This window comes from Aulonocara sp. 'chitande type north' Nkhata Bay, linkage group LG6, assembly GCF_057382095.1.
Source record: "Aulonocara sp. 'chitande type north' Nkhata Bay isolate Kocher_YH1m ecotype deep benthic linkage group LG6, A_spYH_male_GT1.1, whole genome shotgun sequence".
In the NCBI taxonomy this organism is placed as follows: domain Eukaryota; kingdom Metazoa; phylum Chordata; class Actinopteri; order Cichliformes; family Cichlidae; genus Aulonocara; species Aulonocara sp. 'chitande type north' Nkhata Bay.
Genome location: NC_141349.1, coordinates 37,403,354 through 37,425,925, shown reverse-complemented (window position 1 = coordinate 37,425,925; position 22,572 = coordinate 37,403,354). Strand labels below are relative to the sequence as shown.

General features: G+C 39.5%; 1 protein-coding gene across 1 annotated transcript; it reads right to left on the bottom strand.

The window, feature by feature from the left end:
* Nucleotides 1–12,204: 12,204 nt before the first annotated feature.
* On the bottom strand, nucleotides 12,205–15,844 carry adra2c (adrenoceptor alpha 2C). The gene has a single exon (XM_086296814.1). The coding sequence runs from the start codon at nucleotides 15,512–15,514 to the stop codon at nucleotides 14,165–14,167; it is 1,350 nt and encodes a 449-aa protein (XP_086152940.1). The 5' UTR covers nucleotides 15,515–15,844; the 3' UTR covers nucleotides 12,205–14,164.
* Between the last annotated feature and the right edge of the window lie 6,728 nt (nucleotides 15,845–22,572).

The following is a 22,572-nucleotide window of genomic DNA, read 5'->3' as shown; positions in this document are numbered from 1 at the left end:
GGGGGAGTAGAAGTGGAATGAAGATGAACTCTGAAGAAATAATAATAATGCCATTGTTATTATTATTATTATTAATTCTTCTGTATTTCTACTGCATTTTGACCGAGTCTATCATTTCTGAAATATAACCTTTTCAGAAAAAAAATATCCTATTAATCAAATTTGTTATATTAATACCTATCTTTGCATTGTAATTACCTACCAGCCACTACAACACGAATCTTATAGCATATCAGATACACCGCTGGAAACCTTGTCAAATAGCAGAGTGCAACACAGTTTGCTTAAAGAGCATTGACATGATGGTAAGTGAAAATCCATAACCTTTTATCCTTCCTTTACAAGATGGGCTGTTGCCTGCATTTAAATTCATGCTGATAGCCTTAGGTGATTTTAACTGTGTGACTGCAGGTCTTCGTGTGGTTCTTAGGATTTATCTAAAGGAAAGAGCATTAGCTGTTGGCAGGATGAGCTGTCCTTAATTTTTAATTTTTTTTAAAGTATTAGTTTTATATTGTGATAGATTGTTGACGTGTCCAGGGTGTGTACTGCCACTTGCCCAAGGCAGCTTGGATAGGCTGGGAGAGGATGGATGTAAGGTTTTATATTTTTAGACACTTGTTGTTTTGTTACTTAATACAAATCCTAAATTTCGAGTAACATATTGGTACGGTCAAAATGAATGCTTTGCCTAGGATGCTTTATTTGTTCCAAACACTGCCAGTTGAAATAACTGATAAACAATTTCAGGAGTGGGACAAATTCATTTCCAGGTTTATATAGCAGGGGAAAAGACCACCAATTAAGTACCAAACTATGCAGCTGGCTAAGGATAAAGGGGGGTTAGCGTTGCCATGAATGAAAGATTATTATGTTTCAGCTCAACTAAGGACCCTAGTGTGTTGGTGTAATGTAGATTACCAAGCGAGATGGAAAGAAAGAAAAATTTTCCAATTCAGGCAAGCTTAGGGGACACTTATTAAAAAACTAATCAATCAAGGAAACCAATGCAATAACTTGGCTTTAAAACTCTGGTTACAATTTCTTAACAAGAATGATTGGAATGAAGAGGCTAGGATCTTATAATGGTGCACTTATGATCTTGATTTTTTTACCCAGTAAATTAGATGCGAGATATAAAAAGTGGGCAGGACAAGGCTTAACGGTATACCGTACGTTTTATGATAAGGAAACTCTTAGGAACTTCCAGTCAATAAAAGATCAATACCAGTTAACAATGCGGGGTTTTTTTCAGGTTTCTCCAAATCCGGCACCATCTACATAACTTTATACCCAAGAGAACAGATCTTTTCTCTCTTCCTGTTCTGAATATATTTGTTAAGGCATACCATGTGGATCCAAGTGATTTCTAGACTGTACAAGGGTTTACAGGAGGTTAAGAATTTGAATCCAATTTACATCAAACAAAAATGGGAAAGGGAAACAAATATATGGTAATTTCAAATGACACTTGGTATCAGCAATGTGCTTTTCAGTGGAGAATCTCTAGCTCTAATATATGCAGGTGTTTTGCTTGGAAGAGTGTTTGTAGATTTTTTTTATTACACCTGCACAAAGTAAACATTATTCCAACTCCTCCAGCTGCTGGAGAAGCTGTGAGGCCCAAGGAGTAAAGCACCTCCACTTGTTTTGGTCCTCTCCATTGATAAACACTTTTTGGGTTTTGATTCACTCTGAGTTACAGATGATTTTCAGTATGCAACTTCTTTTTCATTCGGATGAACTGTTGTTTGGATGTTTTCGCTCAGTAAACGTGGATAAAGTGACCAAGCTGTTATATGGCATTTTGAGTCTGGCTGCCTGAAAGACTGTCAATAAGAAATGGCTAAGTGTAAAAATTCCATCACTAAATGACTGGCATGAGGTTGTCTATGGGTTGTTTAAAATGGTGAAAAATTACATTCCCTAACAGATTCCAATATGACACATTTGTTGAGATCTGGGACAAATGGAAACATTACATTTTGTCAAGGCATCCCGAATTTGTATGAACCGTAATCCAGCATCTTATATTTTTGAATTGTTATATACATATGTTAACTAGTAGGTACACCGCTTGTTTTGTTTTTTTTATTCTTGTTTATACAAGTTGTGGTTTATTTATGTTCATTTTTTTTATTATATTGTATATTTTTGTTTTTGGCTAATTCTAAATAAAAAAAAGACATTTGTTGTTGAGGGTTAAACCATTTTTCTTTTTCAGCTGGAATTAGACTCAAATATTTGTTTGCATAAGTTTAAAAAAAGTGTTATTAACACAGGGGATATTCCCTGCAACTGAGAACAATAGTTGAGTGGGTACATAGAGGCTAGCTTAGGTTGTAATGAAATCTGACAGCAAGAAAAACAGAATTGTGACTTGTTCCAAAGTTTAAACATACAGACACTAGCATTTCTAATGCTTAGATTTATCCTTTTTTTAATTCACAAAAAAATGATAATTTAGTTTTATTATAGGGTTACATGGTGGTGTTATTTGTGGACATTCACTGGCAGTTACTGCCTGTTAAAACTCACAATGACAATGTTTAATATAATGAGAATTATTCCACCCACTCAGTTTTAATGTGAGCCCCTGTATTGTCTCCTTATAAAGATACAGGAATGTCAACATTACTCTAATGGAATGCAGTGCATGCCTGTTGCTCACCAGTTTCAAGCTCATGTTAGTTTGTGAATATTCAAGGAGGTCATGATCAATGTTCCCTCTAATTTTTCATGTGTCTGAGCGAACACACAAACTCCCTGAGCGATCCCTGTTTGGACCACTGTGAGCAACAGCAGACGTGTGCACTGTGATCACGCCAGCATCGAATCCATCCAAGTTACATGGTTTATTAAAATAATCAAATCACAGCATTTACATTTATGTTAGACTACTTTTAATTAACTGCTTTAGCCCACTTACAATGAAAATTAAAAAAAAACTTGTTCATGACCTGTGTAGTATGTTAACACTATTGGAAGTAAAAATAACTTGGACTTTTTTGAATTTTGAAAACACAACTTTCTTTTTTTTTTTATAAAGCTCTGACTTGTATTATGAGTCTGTGGTCTGGGAGAGAGTCCTGTAACTCTCTGTCTGCAATATACAGTATATAATGACCAATGTTGGGCAATTAATTATATAGTTACTTCTTCAAAATAGTTACTGAGTTATGCAAACAAAGTTTTTTGCAGCTGTTTACCTAAAAATGCAGCCAAGGCGTTTTTTAAATAAACATTTCAAACTATTTACAGAACAATCAGCTGTTCTGCATCAAATCTAATGCCACACAAATTATTTGTGCCACTCCAAAAATAATTTCTGTCCACTATGAGATAAAGGAGAACAACAGCCTGATACCTGCAGTTGTGACAACAGGAGATGTATCACTCCTGTAACAGCTGTAACATTCAGCAGTCGCCTCTTTGTTCTGACACACACAACAAAACTATTGACTACACGACACACTAACTACACAAGATGTGTGCTAAACGTCGAAAATCTCTCACATCTCAAAACACCGCCGTCACTCCTAAAACTTCCCCCTTCCTAAACCACTAAATGCCATGTTGCCATATTATTTTTTGATTGGTCGACATGCTACATTTTTCAACCAATAGGAAAGGGTGGATGTTTTTTGGTTTTGTTTTTGCTCACAGGTGGAGAGTGCTTTCCAGCGTTTTCCTTATAAAATGCCGTTTTTACCGTTTCTTCCTGCAGTAAATATAAACAACGATAGTATTCAGGAAGAAAACCAAACATTGCAGATATTTTTATCATAACTCTGGTTTTATGTAGCCTATCAACACAATTTAAAAACTGGTATAAAGTCCACACTTTTTCCGTCAATTGTTCCATCTGTCCTGCTCACATCTCCAGTGGTTGTCCACGTTGTCATTAACGTGGCATCACTCCACATCAGCCACGCCGCTTTGCTAGCTAAAACACCGGTGTTGGCACATAAGGACGCTGTCATAGCCTGTCAACGACGTTGATTAGCTGCGTATATACGAATGTGAATCGCGTGATTGGCTGGACTATGGGATAAGGTGGCATCGTTCTAATCCTAGCAGCTGAAACAGCCAGGCACTTACTGACTAACACTGCAAAACAGAATTGTTAAAGTATTAATTTTAATTTCAATTCATGTTAGATTTTTTTGTGCGCAACGCAGATTTTTTGTGCACAACGCAGATTTTCTGTGCGCAGAGACCGTGCCAGCAGTGCGCAATTGCGCGCGGGCAGCTTAGAGGGAACATTGGTCATGATGTCAGATTTTCAGTTCACATTGTAATAGTCAAAATATTAATTAAAAAAATATTTAATAGGTAAAAAGAAAACAATCACAAAAGTGGCATTGTTACATCGTTAAATCCAGGTTGAAGAATCACCTATTCTCAGCTGCATTTGAATAAAGCATCAAATCTGCACTGTTTTACTTTGAAGCTTACATTTCAAAACTTACGTTTTGACTACCGATTCTATCTACTGTTCCTTTTTTTCTTTTTCTTTTTAAATCATGCTTTTTAATTGTTTTTTATTTTTTAATGTCTATGTAAAGCACTTTGAATCACCTTGCTGTTGAATTGTGCTATATAAATAAACTTGCCTTGCCTTGCCTTACATATATCTACAGAAAACGTGGGGGAAAACAGGCATAATGTTATTGTCATTTTTATCTGTGTCTTTGTTTACTGTATTTAACCTCAAAATAATAAAGAAATGTACTAAAGAGTACTCAAAGACCTGTGAGCTAATTATTTATATCTTATATGACTTGTATATGAATTGCTGACTCAACATTTCAGTTTTAAATAGTCAAGATCTGAGCCATTGATTCTTTTTAGGAAGTGGTGGATTTTTTCCCTCATGGTTGGAGAGGGTTTTTACCCCAAGTCAGCAAGTTAAAGTATAGCAGAATCTTTTCTATCTTCACAGGTAACTGAAAGGTGAACCATGAGACAGACTGGCAGATTGGTGCAACATCTGCTGGAATACATTAGTTTCAGTGAATAGTTTGATAATTTGGAGCTCAGATTGTATTTACTGCTCCTTTGTGTCCTCCTTTATAATGTGGAGTAAACTAGTCTCTCCTAGGAGCACCTCAGGTGCCCCCTATGAAAAACTGGAAAACTTTTCTTATGAAAATAACTTATGGACTACCGGCAGGCGAATTTGTGGTGCAGTCTCACAGCAAGAAGGTTCAGATCCATTTTGGGGCCTGTCTGTGTGGAGTTTGCATCTTCTCCCTCTGCCTGTCTGTGTGGATTGTGTTAATGCACTCTGGATTCCAAATTGATTGTAAGTGTAAACATGAGCATGAACGGTTGTCGATCTAAATGTGTCAGCCCTGCGGCAGATTGACAGTCTGTCCAGGATGTAGTCCACGTCCTGCTCTATCACAGCTGGGATAGGCTCTAGCCCCTGTAACCCTGGAGTGGAAGAAGATGGATGAATGGACGGATGGATGGATGGATGGATGGATGGATGGATGGATGGAATACTTGGCTTAGTATCATGAGTATTGCCAGTATATGATCTTATAGCATCCCCTTTTCTGTATTTGCAGTCTTTCTTTTCACTAGATTTAAGATTCTAGACAATTTTTGTCACTTTATTATCCAAATGCTATTGAGTGAAATACTTACGGGTCCCATGTAGCATTATCAGATAAAAAATAAGCTTTAAAGTAAGGAAAAATACTATAGTACATAGTATAAAAACAACATAAAAGGCAACAATGCAATAGGTTCTGGTACTGTACACTGTTGAGACCTGACATACACTTTTGCAGTACGGTATGTATTGTTCATGTGTTATATTCAGTAATGTATAGCTTGTGGGAGAAATTTGTTCTTTAGTCTGCTGGTGTGGGATTTGTGGCTCCTTTACCCTGATACCCTCTGTTACCCCCTGATACTATCATGGAGAACAGGCTGTTGTGTGGATGTGTTGTGTCCTTTAAAATTTAAGGGCCTTCCTAGCTGTGTGTATAGTTCTTTCTGGTAGATTGGGCAGCTTAGACCCAATAATGTGCTCAGCAATGCACACCAGTCTCTTAAGGACTTTCAGATCTTTACTGGTGTAGTCAGAAGTCTCTCTACATCTTTTTCTGGTCAAAAAGCAGTAAGGATTTGAGTTCTTAGGCAAAAGATTTTTAAACATCTGAGACCACAGAGGCTTTTTTAAAAACAACAGTTGAAAGGCGTAGCTCATGTCGAGTCTTTGTGTAAGGTATTTAAAGGTGTCCACTTTTTCCACCACTGCATTATTTATGATCACTGAGAGATGAGTGACTCCCTTTTTCTGCAATTTCTTCACAATGACCTCCTTTGTCTCAATGACATTCAGGGATAAATGCCTGTTTTCACTTTTCACTTTTCCAGGGCTTGCAAAATCATTCAACTTCACAGTGCTGTTAGTAACCGTCTGTGCCATGCAGTCATAGCAGAGTTAGATTGAACTTTCATGCTTACCACCTGGAGATTATCAAAAAATCACCCAGGGCTGTTTTTAAGCCAGATCCCTATCTCACTGACAAATGTGGACGGCAGTCTGGTATTGATTGCTACACTGTAATGCTGTGTGTATTACATCTCCAGCATAGCATAAGGGGAAAAGACTATGCAGTATGCACAAAAATGAAAAAGGGGAATGGCTGGTAGAGCCTGCCACTAGATTTGAAGATTACAAAGAAATGGGCAGAGAAGCAGGCGGCATTATCAGTTTTTTCATGAACTCATAAGACTTATTGACTTTATATTTTAAAGTTGTCCCTTACACACAAAAAACCTTTAGCATTTTATGTTAGATTATTTAGCTTTCAATTTGCAGCACACTGTATAAACATTTAATACTTCTCAATCCTTGACTTCCTATCCACTGAGACTTCGTGCAAATCAGCTGAAATCAGTTTTGAAATGAGTGAGAGGGAAGCAGAGACAATTGGGATTTAGAAGCTTAGGGTGAACTGAAGACATGATTGTCGCCCACCAGAGGAAGGCTACATAAAGATTTTAAATATTTATGGATTGATACTGTTGATGCTCAGCTATTGCATATGTGTTCTTTTATTATTAGGACATGTCCTGCCTGATCTGAGCAGCACAAGCTTTAAAATCAAGCATCACTGGACAAAGGAAAGGATGTCTTTTTCCTAGGTAATACAATTCTCCTATAGTAACTAGATTGTGAACATGATCAAATATAGCAACGCACATGTCTAGACAAGCGTTAGTATCTCTATACTGTATGTACGTGATTATGGATCTTTTGAGTTCTGCTTCAGGTCTGCTGGCAGGAGCAAGCCACCAACAGTGTGACGATGTGCCCTGCTGATACAGCAATTCATAAACACTACGAGGCAGGCGCAGCGATGACAGAATCTATTCTACTTGGTCGTTTAGGCTATGCTAGCCAGCTTTCAGGAGATGAATAAATAAATAAACATGAGGTAGGCTTAAAGGGCCAGCAGAAATGATACCAGCTTCATGGCAAACTCTGACCCAAATTTGATGTCTGGTTAGATTACAGGGTCTCTGGTGAGTACTGTTTAGCTGCAGGCACAAAGTGCATAATTGCACATACACATTCTAGTAAAAGCTGACCTCTACTGATGGCTCAAGCAGAGGTTTTGCTCATACCTGGCAATGTAACCACCTGGCCCCTGGAGAGAGAAAACATCTTCATTTTACATAGTGTTTGATTTAATTTGATATAATTCTTCTTTTGACGAAGTTGTACTTTTGTATTTTCTTACTCAGTTGTATATAGCATTTGTATTTCTATTTTATTCTATTGTATATAGTATTTTATTTTATTTTATTTTATTACATTCCAGTGTTTTCTAATTTCTGCTACATAACTTTGCACTTTTGCTGTAACAAAACAAATTTCCCACCTGTGGGACTAATAAAGGTCATCTTATCTTATACAATGATAAATAATGTAACCACCCGCAAGGATTTGTTGAAGCAGTCGTTGGCCCTTCACAGTGTAGAAATCTTTACACAGTACACAAAAGCACCGCATGTCTGGAAGATGTGCTAAATGTTGTACTAAGAAACAGAAGAGATATTGTTTTGTTACGTGGTCTCAGACAGCTGGAGAGTTACAGCGGCCTTCAAAAAAGGGGGAATTTTGTTCTGCAGTTTCTTTCAAACAGAACACATCTTTGGAAAATCAAAGTCTCTTCAAACAATACAACATTTGTGATATCTTTTCTGAACCATGAGGGATGCAGTGAAACAAACATGTATAGAAAAATCAAACCTACAGATACTGCAAAAGTATTTGTTTTGATTAAGATTAATGGAGACAACGTGAAGCTTTGTCTGTTCAATCTGTTACTGAAGCAGCCAGCCTTATTAATTCTATTAAATCTAATGTGTAAGTAATGTTATCATTAAAGTTTCATTAAAAAAAAGTTGCAATAATGAATAAACAAGGCTACTGTTGCAAATACTTTATGTTTTAAAACATCCAGTTGTTAATTCTACAAGTCTGTTGTACCTTTAGATATTTAATTGAGATAATTTCATGATCAAGGTTTTCAACAATTACACTATAAGTTGTAATCTTTCAGTTTCAGTGTTATTTATATAGCATCAGCTCACAAGAACAGTTGTCTCGAGTTGCTTTTGATTGTAAGTTAAACGCTTCACAGTATCAGAGTGTAAAACCCAGCAAGCACTACACACTTGGTGACAGCACTGCTGCAACTGGTTGTAATTTGAAAATTCAGCCAGAACCTGATGTAAGTGCTGCCAAAACAAAACTTGTGATCTTCTCATCAAAGCCTCTGAATCTTTCATCTGTGACTACTTATCAGGACTCTGTGATCCAGTCTGCAATTTCAAATAAAGTCTTGCTTATCTTTGAAGGCCAAAACGCGACTGCTGCCACTTTTGTGTCTGTGACATTATGTACATGTACATGCATGCATCCTTGCAATGCTTTAATGCATCAGGTGCAGTATACCATGGGGCATGGAATTAATTAAAAACTAAACCTCTGACTTAGGTTTCACTATTGCCTGCCTCATCAGTCATTAACGTGTTTGTGTTTATAAGACATGGCTCTAGCATATTTACAACTATATGGCCTTCAGAAATTTATGGTAGTGATTTTTTTTTTCTTACAGTACTCTTACCCACAATCTGTTTCCAGAGCTCCTGCATAGTATGCTGCTTCTTTTCTCTGAAATCAGTCTGGGTCTGACTAAACTGAGTAAAGAAATTCAATATGCAATCAGTAGATACATATATGTATATATACAGTGGACTTATGAAATTAATTTGTTCCAGAGGGTCTTTCGTAAGTCAAAATTTTCGTAAGTCGAAGCACCTTTTTCCATCGCCTTTTGAGTGAGGAGATGCTGGCTGAAGACGAAGTTCTTGGTGGAGGCTGAAGGAAGCATATCTATGCATACATACGTACGTGTACATGTACATAACATTATGGAATTTAATTCTAAAACTAAAACTTACATTTACGTTAATTAATGTACGTACGTACACTGTGCAATGATATTTTTTTAACATTTTTTTAAACTCGCTCATATTTATGCCTTATGCCGGCCCCATTATGAATGAACGATAGGCTAATTGCAAACGAAAAGCACGCGGAATAGCGCACTGCAACAACAATACGTCTTTCACGTGGAACAGAGAAACGCATTTCGCAAACGGATTTTGTTACATGGGCATTTTGTCGTACCACGGGCAAAAATATTGTCGTTAAGTGCCTTCGTAAATTGAATTTTTCGTTAAATGGGGTCTTCGTAAGCCGGACCCCATAAAACAGTAAAGTACTATAAAGGAAAGCGCTGTTTTTGAAACTTTCAAATAGTGGAGATGATTATAAAGACATCCAGACAAACACAAGTCCATTTTTGTGCCTTCTGTGATCAAAAATGTTTACATTGGTGAGATATTTTTTACTGATTTTGATATTAAGTATATGAACTATAATATGAGGTCCACACCCCTTTATTAGCCAGAACGTTGACTTCTCTGGGCATCTTATTGATAAAAATGAACATCTACAAAGCAAATTTGTGTGCTTTACATATAAACTAGTACCTTTTAGTACCTGGATTCACAATTTAACCCCTTGTTTTGTCCTGAATCTGAATAAAGTAGTTCTGGTTTCAATTTATGTGACTAGAGATTTTATTTTGTTTTAGCAAGTCAAATATTGGTGAAGCAGTAATGTCGACATTTCATCACAGGCAGAGCAGATGGTAAAACTGAGCCAGACAGTCGGCTGCTACACAACATGAGCCACAGACCGAACAACAACCCACACTGGCTTTCTTGTTGAAGTATCTAGCTTATCTAACTTTGAATATGAACATGCATCTTCTGCACCTTGCCTTGATTGAGCCAGAGAGCAAACATTCAGGAGAAACAGCTCTTGCCTCCCCAAATAAAATGCAAACAGCATCTAAATAAACCTGAAAATGTTAGTTCAGCATGGTTAGATATTGCTGTCCTCAATCTTCAGTTCCACTAAAGGCACACTGTCTGCTTTGCTTAGCTAAAGTACACACTTATTTGTTGTGTATCTTATTCATTAAATTTGCAAGAATAACAGCAGTAGTATGATTCTTCAGCATCTGCTGTGATTCAGGCATTGACAAGAACAGATTTGTCCAGTAATCTACAGTCATTTAGAACAGGCACTTTTCATATTTGTCTCATTTCTTGCAGCAGGACTAACAGCCACAAACAGTGCTTCTTGCTGTGAGCACTGTAACCCCCCAGTAAGAAGGTTCTGATTCATAGTTCCAGGTTCGCTGGAGCCTTTCTCTGTGGAGTATGCATGATATGATCTGCCTGCACTGGTTTCTTCCAGGTACTCCATCTTCATTCCACAATTCATGTGTAACCTGACATGTTAGGTTAGGCCCAATGAATCTAAATTGGATAAGTGGTTAAAAATAAAACAACATCATCTCGGCATTATTTTTGCCTGCTGGAATGTCCATACTAGTTGCCGAATAATTAGATTTTCTAAAAAGTGATTTTAAAAAGTGCTCAAAAATACACAATAACAGCACAAGAAAACAGTTAAGAGGTCCAGGTCAGTGACTTGAATGGGTAGAGATGAGGCCTAGCAGACTGTGACAGTTGGTTGTGTCTGCACTGCTGTAAATCAGGGCAACTTTAAGCCTTTATAAAAAAAATCTAAGAAGATTAATCATAAAAAGGCTGTAAAAACCAGGATGTAAATTTGTCAATTTCTTCTCTGAGGTTGGGTTTTAATTGTAATCTATGGGGCCTCTCGTGGCTTTTCGTGGAAGTTTTTTTTTTTTGCACTTTTGCGAAGGCTTTGTTTTTCAGCACTACATTTTGAGTTCTCATTAGTAACTATTTCTGAATTGTTTGACCTGAATGTATTTTACCTAAAAAAAATTTGACAATTTAAATGGGGATTTGGGAGAAACAGGACAGTCAAAGAGAAAAACAAAGGAACCCAGCACACTGTTGCTAAAGTAAAAGGAAAATCATTTCAGATGTATTCAATCCTCCACATCTGTATAACTCACATGTGGAGGACTGCACTTATAACAAGCAGTCACAGCCAGATGTGTCTGATTGAAACAACTGCTGGTGCTCCTATGGACAAAGCAGCAAAGGTAGCTGCCACACTGTCACCACGACTGGATGCACAAACAGAATGATCTTAAATGATCTGTTCAAACCTGTGTGTCTCTTGTTCAGGTGTCTTATGCTGTCATCCTTTCCATCAGTCACTCTGACCCTTCTCCTGTAGTCTGGCCCTGCTGAATAGTTGAAAAATACAAGATATTTCCACATTTCATTTCTGAGATTCAGTGTAGTTTTTTTATTTTTTTTAATCAGTGCATTTATCCACATACTGTGTCAGATCTTTAGCCTGGCTGATACTGATTTTTTGGGGCCATTAACAAAAACAGGGAGACATGGCAATAACATAATGTCCAAGATTATTTATTGATACATATTCATAAATAAGTTTTAAGATGCAACATGTTCGACTCAAAAGGTAAAACAATGAGATCATTTTTTATTAACTTACCAGCAGTGCACTCCACTATGTCGCGTACCATGAAGACACTGCTTGACTGCACCACAATCTGCTTGGCCTTGACACGTACTCTGTTACATGTGTTGACAGTATTGTAAATAATGGAGTCAGAGCTGCTGCACTGGACAAATTATGTGATAACATCAGTTCTAAATTACACTGGCCCTTATTTTCTGCACAAATTTGTTAAAAAGAAAAAAAGAAAAAAAAGCAATTCGTTTCCTATTGGGTAACACATATATTGGATATATATCTGTCATATCTGCCAATATTGACTAAATTATATATCGGTTAAAATCGAGTGAAATCAGAATCAAGTATTTAAGCATGTAGCATGACATTACCAGTATCCCGGGGATTTGCTAGATAGCTGCCTGCTGGTTTTGACCTATTCACCATTTCACTTAGTCAGCCTGGCTGTTAGTGAAGGAGGGGAGTGTATGTGATGGCAAGTCTTCCCTCTTTGTACAAAGCAAAATCAAGACTGGTAACAAACTGGCTTAGCATGTAGCTGCAGTGAGAAGTCAAGGTGCAATCAGAAATTTGAGGAAGTAAATCAATGGATCACTCAGATGGTGTGCATTTTATACCAACAGTGGCAGAGCGGCAAAAAATCCCATACAGTAACAACAAATGCACTAATGCACTCTTGTAGTCTTCAGAAGATAGCTTAAGAGATTTCTTTATTTGATCTTTTCAGATGTGTTCAAAGCAGAGAAGTGAACACTTGTTCTTTTAGAAAAGGACAGAGGTTGGTGTAACATAGAAATCTCGCAGAGTGTTGTTCATTTTACAAACAAAATATTGTTATCCTTTACACGTGTGATTATGAGGCACCACACAATAATACTGTATCATCTTAATTATTTACACTTGAACAAAGCATCTGCCCTTCTGGCTACAAATGCTTGAGTGTTCTTACTAAATATGGGTGTGAGCAGCATACACTGAAACAGCAATAAGGTGTTTGGTTTTAACTGTGGCTATAAGGGAGAGAAGTTGAATGACAAAAATAAGAAGCAGAAGAATAGATACACATTTGACCAGAAAGAATCAGGCCATTTGGAAAAGTAGGCTTACACGCAAACATTCAGACATGCACACACATTCACTAACAGGCAGGTGGGATAAGATGCGGTAAACCCCCCAGACTGCACACACAGACACACACACGCACACATACACACACACAAATATGCACAAACAGTGAATGCCTCAGTAGATGCCCATCTGCTTCAGTACTACCTCAGTATTCCATCAGCTTTCCTCGGCAGTGTGAGGAAGGTGAACATGTCTGTCTGTGATACCACTGTACTGCACGTGTCGTCCAATCAAAGTCCACCATAACATGACAAAAGCTTCCACTGCAGCACACAGTTTAGGCATTTTTAAGTTCACACAAAACACTGAGGCAGAAATATGAATTTGTTGTTTTTCAAGATGTCTTTTTTTGTTTGTTTGTTTTCTTTTGTTAGTTTTTTGTGTGAAACACTTTTGCTACTTTAACAGTAAGCAAAGAGCCCCTTCGTCCCATTGGTCCTCCTGTCGAGAGTGTGACATAGGAAGTTAAAGAAAAACAGATTTATAGATAGAGAGAAAAGATACATACTATTATCTAAAGTCACAAACAACAGTTGTGAGGAGATTGTCATGGCTTTCGCATTATATTCAGTGAATGAGGTCACATTGTAAATTGGCTCTGTCTCTGTAAACCCTTTGCCTCCTGGGAAGTTCATGAAGTGCAGCCACTGTGGCAGGCATGCATCAGTACCTGTTAGGAAACCATTTATGTTATTTAGGTGAAGAGAAAAGCAGTATAGGGTGAACCAAAGCCCACATCAGGGAAACACAGCCTAAAAGCCATCAAATAAGCCTCCTATGTGAATATTATCAGAGAACCTGTAGTTTAAGCCCCTTCTTTGTGCATTTTGTTAGGTCTTTTAATCACGCCTTCATTTCTAATGCAGTCCCTGAAAGTACAGATGTGAAAACACCCGAGGCCAGCACATTATCAAACGGTTCAGAACAGCATAGCTTATTGTCTGCAAAGTAAAAGGTCTTACACACCCAGCCGTGCTGTATCCTTCAAAAAGAGCGTTTCCATGACTTACAAAGGATTTTCTGGAAGGCTCTGCGGAAGTCCTGGTTGAAGATAGTGTAGATTACTGGGTTTAGTGAGCTGTTGCAGTAGCCGATCCAAAAAAAGAACTTGAAAAGTGTTAGAGGGATCTGGCATGGTTCACGGCAGATTCCATACAGACTGTAGGAGAAGAAGAATGGGAACCAGCAGACAACAAATACGCCCATGACCACAGCAAGGACGAAGGTGAAGCGTTTCTCCCGAGCAGCTGAGACTTTCTTCCGATTGACAGTGCTCCGACGTTTGCGACGAGATGAAAATAAGTCTATGGATTTGGAACTGGCACGCGACTTCCTGCTGGAGTATTTAGAGGCGGAGCTGCTCTTTCGGCTAGCCTTCCTGTCTTTTCTGTCTTCATGATGATGTTTTGAGGAGCAAGAACTTTTTTTAAGTTTCTCATCTGACGAGCTACTATCTTCAAAGTCGTCATCGTTGTCTGTTGGATGTTTTGGCTCGTTTGGTAGGGGTGTTCGAACCGCTTGCTCATGGCAATGCCCATTCTGGCGTTCCTGATTTTTCATGCTCCCGCCCCTGTTGGACTTTAAAGACCCACCTATGCCCGGTTCAGCTTGGTCCATCCCATTCTCCAGCGGTGAATCCACATCCCTTTTCTTCTCTGACAATGTTCTGGTCCTGGTTTTTGCCACTTGGTAGATCCGAATATAGACCAGGATCATAATAACACAGGGAGCAAAGAATGATCCTATGCTGGAGTAGAGGATGTACCAGGTCTCATCATTCAGCATACACTGGGGACTGGCCTCGCTGCTGCTTCTGTCCATTGATATCAGTGGAGGGAAGGATATTATGGCTGAGATCAACCAGACCACAACAATCATGCCTTTAACTCGTTTAGGTGTTCTCTTTAAGTTGTACTCTACAGCCTGTGTCACAGACCAGTACCTGTCCAAACTAATAGCGCACAGGTGAACAATAGAAGAGGTGCAGAACAAAACATCCAGAGCTAGATAGATGTCACACCAAATTTTGCCAAAAAACCAGAAACCCATAAGTTCATTTGCCAGTGAAAAGGGCATGACCAGAGTGGCTACCAGTATGTCCGCACTGGCCAAGGAGACGAGAAAGAGGTTCTGGGGTGGTTTTAGAGCTCTGCTCGTTAAAACGGCGATAACAACCAAAACGTTCCCGACTATTGTAAACAAAATCAGGAAGCTGACAAGTCCAGCAAGACACCAGATAGCGAGCAGGGTATACTGGCTCTCAGAGGTTGAATTAGAGGAGATATTTTCTGCCTCTACCCTGTCGTCCAGGCTGGAGATATTAAAGAAATCCATTTTTAAGTCCAGTTTTGATTTTTACAAAAAAATTAATGTGCGGAAATAATCCGAAAAAAGAAATATCCAATTAAGACTTGAGCGCACTTTTCACAATAAAAAATATACATGAAATTGCATTTTTCTTCTCTCCGCAATGTTCCACATCCTCCATATAAGTCTCTCTTATGCATATGAAAACAGAGAGAAAAGGGGAGGAGGAGAAAGAGCATGAGATATACAAGTCTTTTAAGTCCTTATTCCAAGAGCGCACGCTGCTCAGCAGCAAAATTTCCATGGTTAGAAAGCGGACTCCTTCCTCACCGTGTCCTCTCCCACCCCGACTGCGCCCGCATCTCTCCACCTCCGCCTCCCCGCTGTGTCCTGAGAGAGGTTTGTAAGAACCACGTGTCTTTTTTTTTCTTTTTTCTTTTTTTCAGAAAGAACTAGCAGGGACGTGCTCCGCCCCGGAGAAGAGATGGGAGCGATTATTGGAGGAGAGGAAGCAAATAAGCAAGCAAACATTTTTTTAATTTTTTTTTTTTTTACAAGTTATACGGGAATAGTCGGTAAGATCAGTGTTGGCTACTGCTGGGGGAGCTCTTGCTTAATGTGAGTCCAGTTTCGCTGCATTGTCGGTGTAAAGTGGCTGACAGTAACAAATTGGACAGTCGATCAGACAATCTCTTTTCTTATTTGACTCTTGAAGATCTATTTTAGAGTGCGCTCACGCCGAGCGCCTGTGTGCAGGAGCTGCTCGTTGGAGGTCACATTGCTGTCAAACTGACAGCGGCGAAGTCCCGCACCAAGCAAGGCACGCTCTGCTTTGTCCTTCTGTGCACACACTGGAGGTCAGTATTGTAACAGTCAGCTCCGGAGGGACAAATTGGCCAACACATACGATTCATACAAACATTAGCGATAGTTTTCTTAAACAAACTGAATATAAATGTTGTTGTTGTTATTATTATTATTATTATTATTATTATTATTATTATTATTATTATTATTAAGCTATGTGGCCCATCATTTAACTTTCGCCCTGGTTTATGAATATAAGAAGAACACGTGTAAACACATAATGGAAATAATGTCCCCTCTTTTTTGCACTCTACTGCCGTTATATTTCATGTGTTTGCATGGTGGTAATCAAAAGGATTACAGGATTACATGACGCAGTTGTGTGTTCTGATGGAAAGTGAGACGCACGCGCCTTTAGGGGATTCCAAAGGCGCAAAATCTTCGGCGTAGAAAGCCCTGTAAATACATAAGCTAGAGAACAAAATAGGGCGTGCATGAAATATGATTAATGAGGAGACATCTTAAAGTCACGAGTTCATCCCCTTACCTTGGATGCATTAGCCTAATGGGCGGAATATGTCTCTAGCATGACATCCAGGTTATCCTGGCTTTATGTTTTTTTATCCATTCTCTCCTTGGGACACGTGCATGCAAACTTTAGCCACAAGGGACACTTACTTCTATTTCTTTTTCTCTCCTTATCTCTGTATCTTTTTCTCTTGCACACATGGTGCAGCAGCACAGTCCAGGTTCTTTAAATTAAATCCAAGTTCACTTTGGTAGGTCAATCCCCAAAAAAGCCTGTGATAAGTTTTTGGACTTCCTTTGTGGACTTCCTCTGCTCCTGTTATCCCTATCCACTCTGGGTGGCTTTGCCTCCTGGAGAAACCCTTTCTTGCCTTTGGCATATAGCTGGGTATTAAGTTCCTTGGCCAGTGCGTTTATTGACCGTGTCTACCGGCTAAGTACCTGCCATTAATCAGTAGAGCACGCAGCCATGCTGAATTAAAGAGCAGCCACAGCCGCAAGAAATGCTTAAGTCCAAATTGATCTGCATCAAGACTATGAGGTGGAATGAGGAGGGCTCAGGAGCTCATGGTCCATCTGCCTGTGTGGAATCACAGTCACTAACCTTCCCCCTGCACCCATCCAAAAAACAGAGTGTTCCTTCTCATGCCGCCTTTTTAAATTCAACCTAGGCTAGAGTGATGCTGTAGGTCAGTGTAGATGCACTCTAAGCTGATTTTGAACAAACAGTCAAGTCTTATTATGGTCATTAAGTTGTGTCCTGGGGCCACAGCTCATCTATATATAACTGGGGCATCGGTGAGGGATCTCAGCTATTACCAAGCCTTTTCTTGTTTTCAATGTTGAGTCTTCCTCAGAGGGAATTAGTTGGCACTTTCTGCAACTAGCCAGGAGACAGCTTTGAGCTGTCAAAGAAACTTAGCTGATTATTTTTATCTCTTTAAACCAAGGATACGTACTTGTGTGCTTCGAATTACTGTGCTTTTTGTTCTGTTTCATTCTTTTTTATTCCAGTATAATCATAAACTACAGCTCTGTTCTTTTTTTTTTTTTTTTGTGATACAGAGTCGCTCCTGGACGAGAAATCTGCATTTTTATTTAAATGCTACAAGGCAGCATTTGTGGAACTGAAAGCAGAGACAGTACCCAGAGCTTTACAGCAGAGAAAAGTATAATGAGCCGCTCAGACTTTCAAAAATATAATAACACCTGATATGCTCTCACAAGGTTACATGACAAGCCCTTTGTGACCCATTAAAGTGACTGCTCGAGTCACTGGCCTTTATCACACAATCAGAGCCTCATTATAGCCAGAAGACATTATTCCAAAGATGGCCACGTCCTGCTTATGATCTCTGATCATCTCCCTGCAAGTATAAATGTTCAGCAAGCACATCAGTGTTTAAACCAAATATCCAAATACTAAATACTCTAGTAAGGCACGTGTTTGCAAATCGTAATTCCCCAAAGAAATCAAAGCTGTTACCAGTAACCTCTAATTTCCACCCTCTCTAATGTGAGGTGGTTTCCATATTGGCTCCTCTGTAAACTGAGGTACCAGCTGATGACAGGGACAAATGGCAGTGTAACTCGGGCAGATGACTATAGAGCCTAGAACAAATAGTTCAACAGAGAAACATTCAGCCTAGGGGAGTTTCTCTTCTGCTAGCATCACCGCACAAAGCAGGGTCTGCTTCTTATCTACCACCTTGCCTTTGACAAATTACCCATTAGGAATTTAGATTGATCTGAAATTGATTTTTTTTTTCACATGGAAGGAGGTTTTTTTTGGGTAGACCTGCATAATAAAAAAAGTAAAGTTGTCAGTGTTTCTAAGCTCACATATCTCCTTCGGAAAAATTGCATATGTGGCCAAATGATCCCAACCACTCAGTTACTCTCTTCATCATTTGTGGCAGTTTCTGTGGGATTGTCAGAGTGTTGAGTATTGCAGCATCGACAGCGATCAACTCGAAGGGAAATGATGACGGAGGCAAAAATGTCCTTAATATTTTATGAACTTTATTCCTCTTCAACACACGGCAAAACTTTTCTCATAGGTGCCGTATCTATTTCTCTTCTTCTTCTGTTTTAGGAACGTACAATGAAACAGTGCCTCCTTGTGGTGGCAACTAAAATACTGTCTCTGTTAAACCACAGTAACCATAATGCAGTTAAACACTGTACAACATGAGTACACACAATGAATATCTTAACACCCCCTCTTGTACTCAGGTTGCTGGAATCAAAGAAAAGTTGTACAATAAACGATAAACAGTTGTACAATCTCTACCACACTTCCTTTTTTCTTTTTCTCTCCTTTTTTCTTTTAAGCACCAAACATAACGTTAGCAAACTTAGCAAGTTTTAGCTTAGAAACAGGTTTGGTCATAACATCTGCAACCATTTCTTCAGTGGTGCAATATAACAGACACATTTTCTCTTCATTTACAATGGACCTTACAAAATGATATTTAATGTCCACATGTTTGCACCTCTGTCGGCTCACAGGGTTTTTAGCCAGGGCAATTGTTCCCTGGTTGTCCTCGTACACTATTGTTTGAGTGTAGCTGTAGTCATCTATACCTTTCAAAAGCTGTTCTAAATATATACACTCTTGCATTGTGGAAGCCAGAGCCATATACTCTGCTTCACAGGTAGAGAGCGCCACAGTGGGCTGTTTCTTGGTCTTCCATGAAACTAAAGAACTGTTGTTACATAGACGTACACAGTAACCAGTAGTGCTGCGTCTGTCGGCAGTGTCACCTGCCCAGTCAGCATCACTGTAGGCCACTAGACCCAAATTTTCATCTGTGTTTCTTCTAAAACACAACTTCTTATCTTTGGACCCTTTGAGATATCTCAACACATGTTTCACAGTTCCCCACTGTTCTTCTGTAGGCTCATGGAAATGTTGCGATAACTTGCTTACCACAAAACTCAGGTCAGGACGGGTACCTGATGCAAGGTATATAAGACTGCCTACAGCCTCTCTATACATCCTCACATCTCTTATCTTAGTAGCACCTTCTGTGTAACACAACTTCTGATCACAGGGAGTTCCTCTGGGTTTACAGTTCTGCATGTTAAACCTCATCAGTATCTTGTTGACATAGGTTTCTTGTGACATTGTTACACATCCATCAGACTGAGTGAAATCAATACCCAGAAAATGCTTAAGTCTGCCCAAGTCTTTCATCTTAAATTTGACTGAAAGCATTTCTTTCGCATCCTTCATTACCTTTTCATTGCCAGCAGCAATTATCAGGTCGTCCACCCAGATGATCATAATCACCTTACCATCTTTTGTCTCTTTGGTATAAACACAGTGGTCTGCTGGGTTTTGCCTGAAACTGTTCGCTGTTAGGTATTCATGCAAGATCCTATTCCAGTTACGACCAGATTGTTTTAACCCATACAAGGATTTTTGTAATCTACAGACTAGCCCTTCTCCCTCTTCATAACCTTCTGGCTGATCAATGTAGATTTCATAATCAATGGGAGCGTGTAAATATGCTGTCTTCACATCCATTTGATGGAGTAACAGGCTCTCCTGCGCTGCTTTCTGTAACAAAACTCTTATGCTGGTTAAGTTGGCTGTTGGTGAGAATGTCTCTCCATAATCTATCCCCAACTGTTGGCTGTAACCTTTGGCTACGAACCTTGCCTTGTATCGGTCGTTTCCCTCAATGTCACTCTTAACGGAATAAACCCACTTCCCCCCCACTGTTTTCTTTCCCTTTGGCAAAGTGGTTAGGGTAAAAGTGTCATTTTCCCGTAACGAGTGAATTTCTTCATCCATGGCTTTGATCCCGTTCTTTGAGTTAGCTGATTCTATGGCTTCCTTAAATGTGTTTGGGACACCACACACTGCCCTGTAGCAGTAGTCTATGGTAGTGTGGATCTCATCGCCGCCACTGTTGGCAGCTACAAAGTCATTTAAATGTCCCGGTTTTCTTCTCTCCCTAAGAGGATACCTTTTGTTGACAAATCCATCACTTGTCACATTTGTCTCTTTTCGTTCACGCTCATCAGGTATACCACTTTGTGGACTTGTGTCTGTCACAATAGGTTCTGGAACCTCATTGTCCTTGTCACCTTTCTCTGAAGGTCTGTTAGCCATAGGCTGTCTTACTCTGCTACAGTCATCATTTAGTTCTCCCTCATCTGTCTGTGTTTGTCTTTCTACATTTACTTTGCTCACAAACTTAACAAGTCTATGTTTCTGAACTTTCTCAGTTTCAGGGTGGTAAACTAAGTAGGCGGGACTGTTCTTATCATAACCTACAAAGAAACCTTGGTCACATTTTGAATCAAGTTTCCCCTTGTCCTGTTTGTATGCATAGCACACAGACCCAAATTTCTGCATTTTTGACAAGTCTGGCTTTTTACCTGTCAGCATTTGGTAGGGTGTTTTCCCTGTTCGCTTACTAAAGCATCTGTTCCGTGTTACAGCAGCAGTTTGAATGGCATAGTTCCATAGGCATTTCGGTAGCTGACTCTCAATTAGCATGCACTTGCCCATCTCGAAAAGAGTACGCCACCCCCTCTCGGCTGTACCGTTCTGATGGGGTGAGTACGGGGCTGATGTCTCATGCTTAATGCCATTTTTCCTTAACAGGGTTTGGAAATCTCTGCATGTGAACTCTGTCCCATTGTCTGATCTAATGCATTTTACGTTGCCATATGGTGCAACATCCGCTAGAAATTTCTCTGCTGCCTGCACTGTATCAGTTTTCGTCTTCAGGAAATATACAAACACTGAGTTTGAATAATCATCAGTGAATGACTGCACATATTTGTACCCATCAATAGATTCAGTGGCTATCGGACCTGCTAAATCTGTGTGTACCATTTGTAAAGGAGCCTTTGCTCTTGTATCCGGATCTCTGTTTCGGGTTTGTGCAAACTTTCCCTGGATACACACTTCACATTCCTTTTCAGGTCTATCGGTTCTCCCCTTAATCTGCATACCGTTAACCACACCTTGCAATCTTACTACATCTTCATAGTTGCAATGACCTAATATCTCATGCCATGCCTGTATGTCATGACAGGTGTTACACTTATCATTACCCTCAACTTCAGTCTGCAAATAGTACAACTTGCCATACACATGAATGTTAAAGTTAGTACCGTCTTTGTGGGTCAACGTGTCCTGCCCTTGTTTAAAGGTGACTGTTGCTCCTAATGCAGTGGCTGACTTTACAGAGAATATGTTCTGGGGGTATGATGGAATAAACAGCGCATCTTTCAGCGTTGCTTTGCGTCGCTGGCCTGTATTGTCAATCAGGAACACCTCTGCGTCCCCCCTCTGTTGGGCGACGCCTCTGCACTGGGTACCGTCTGCCAGTTCTACGCTGTGTGACTCCGGTCTGAACGCGTCGTCGAAGCTCTTGAACTTGGCGATGCTGTTAATGATGTGTGAGGTAGCCCCAGTGTCCACCAACAGGCCTTTCTCCTCAATGCTGTACGCTGACTGCTGGACTTTGATGTCTACGCCCTTAATCCTGAAGGCATAATCTGGCGTTTCTGCTTTGGATCCGTTGCCGCTCTCATCTGCGACCTTCCGCGCGCCATCTTGTTTGTCTTTATGTCTACATGTGGTATCACTGTGTGTGCTGCTTTTGCAATGACTGCACCACGTCCTCCGTCTGCACACTTTTGCTCGGTGGCCTTTTAGTCCACACTTGAAACACACAATGTCCTCATCGTTCTTGTTTCTGTATTGTGCGCTGGATCTCGTGTGC

Bases quoted from the DNA above. Each gene is read 5' to 3' on its own strand.
- adra2c (XM_086296814.1), bottom strand. From the start codon at position 15,514: ATGGATTTCTTTAATATCTCCAGCCTGGACGACAGGGTAGAGGCAGAA.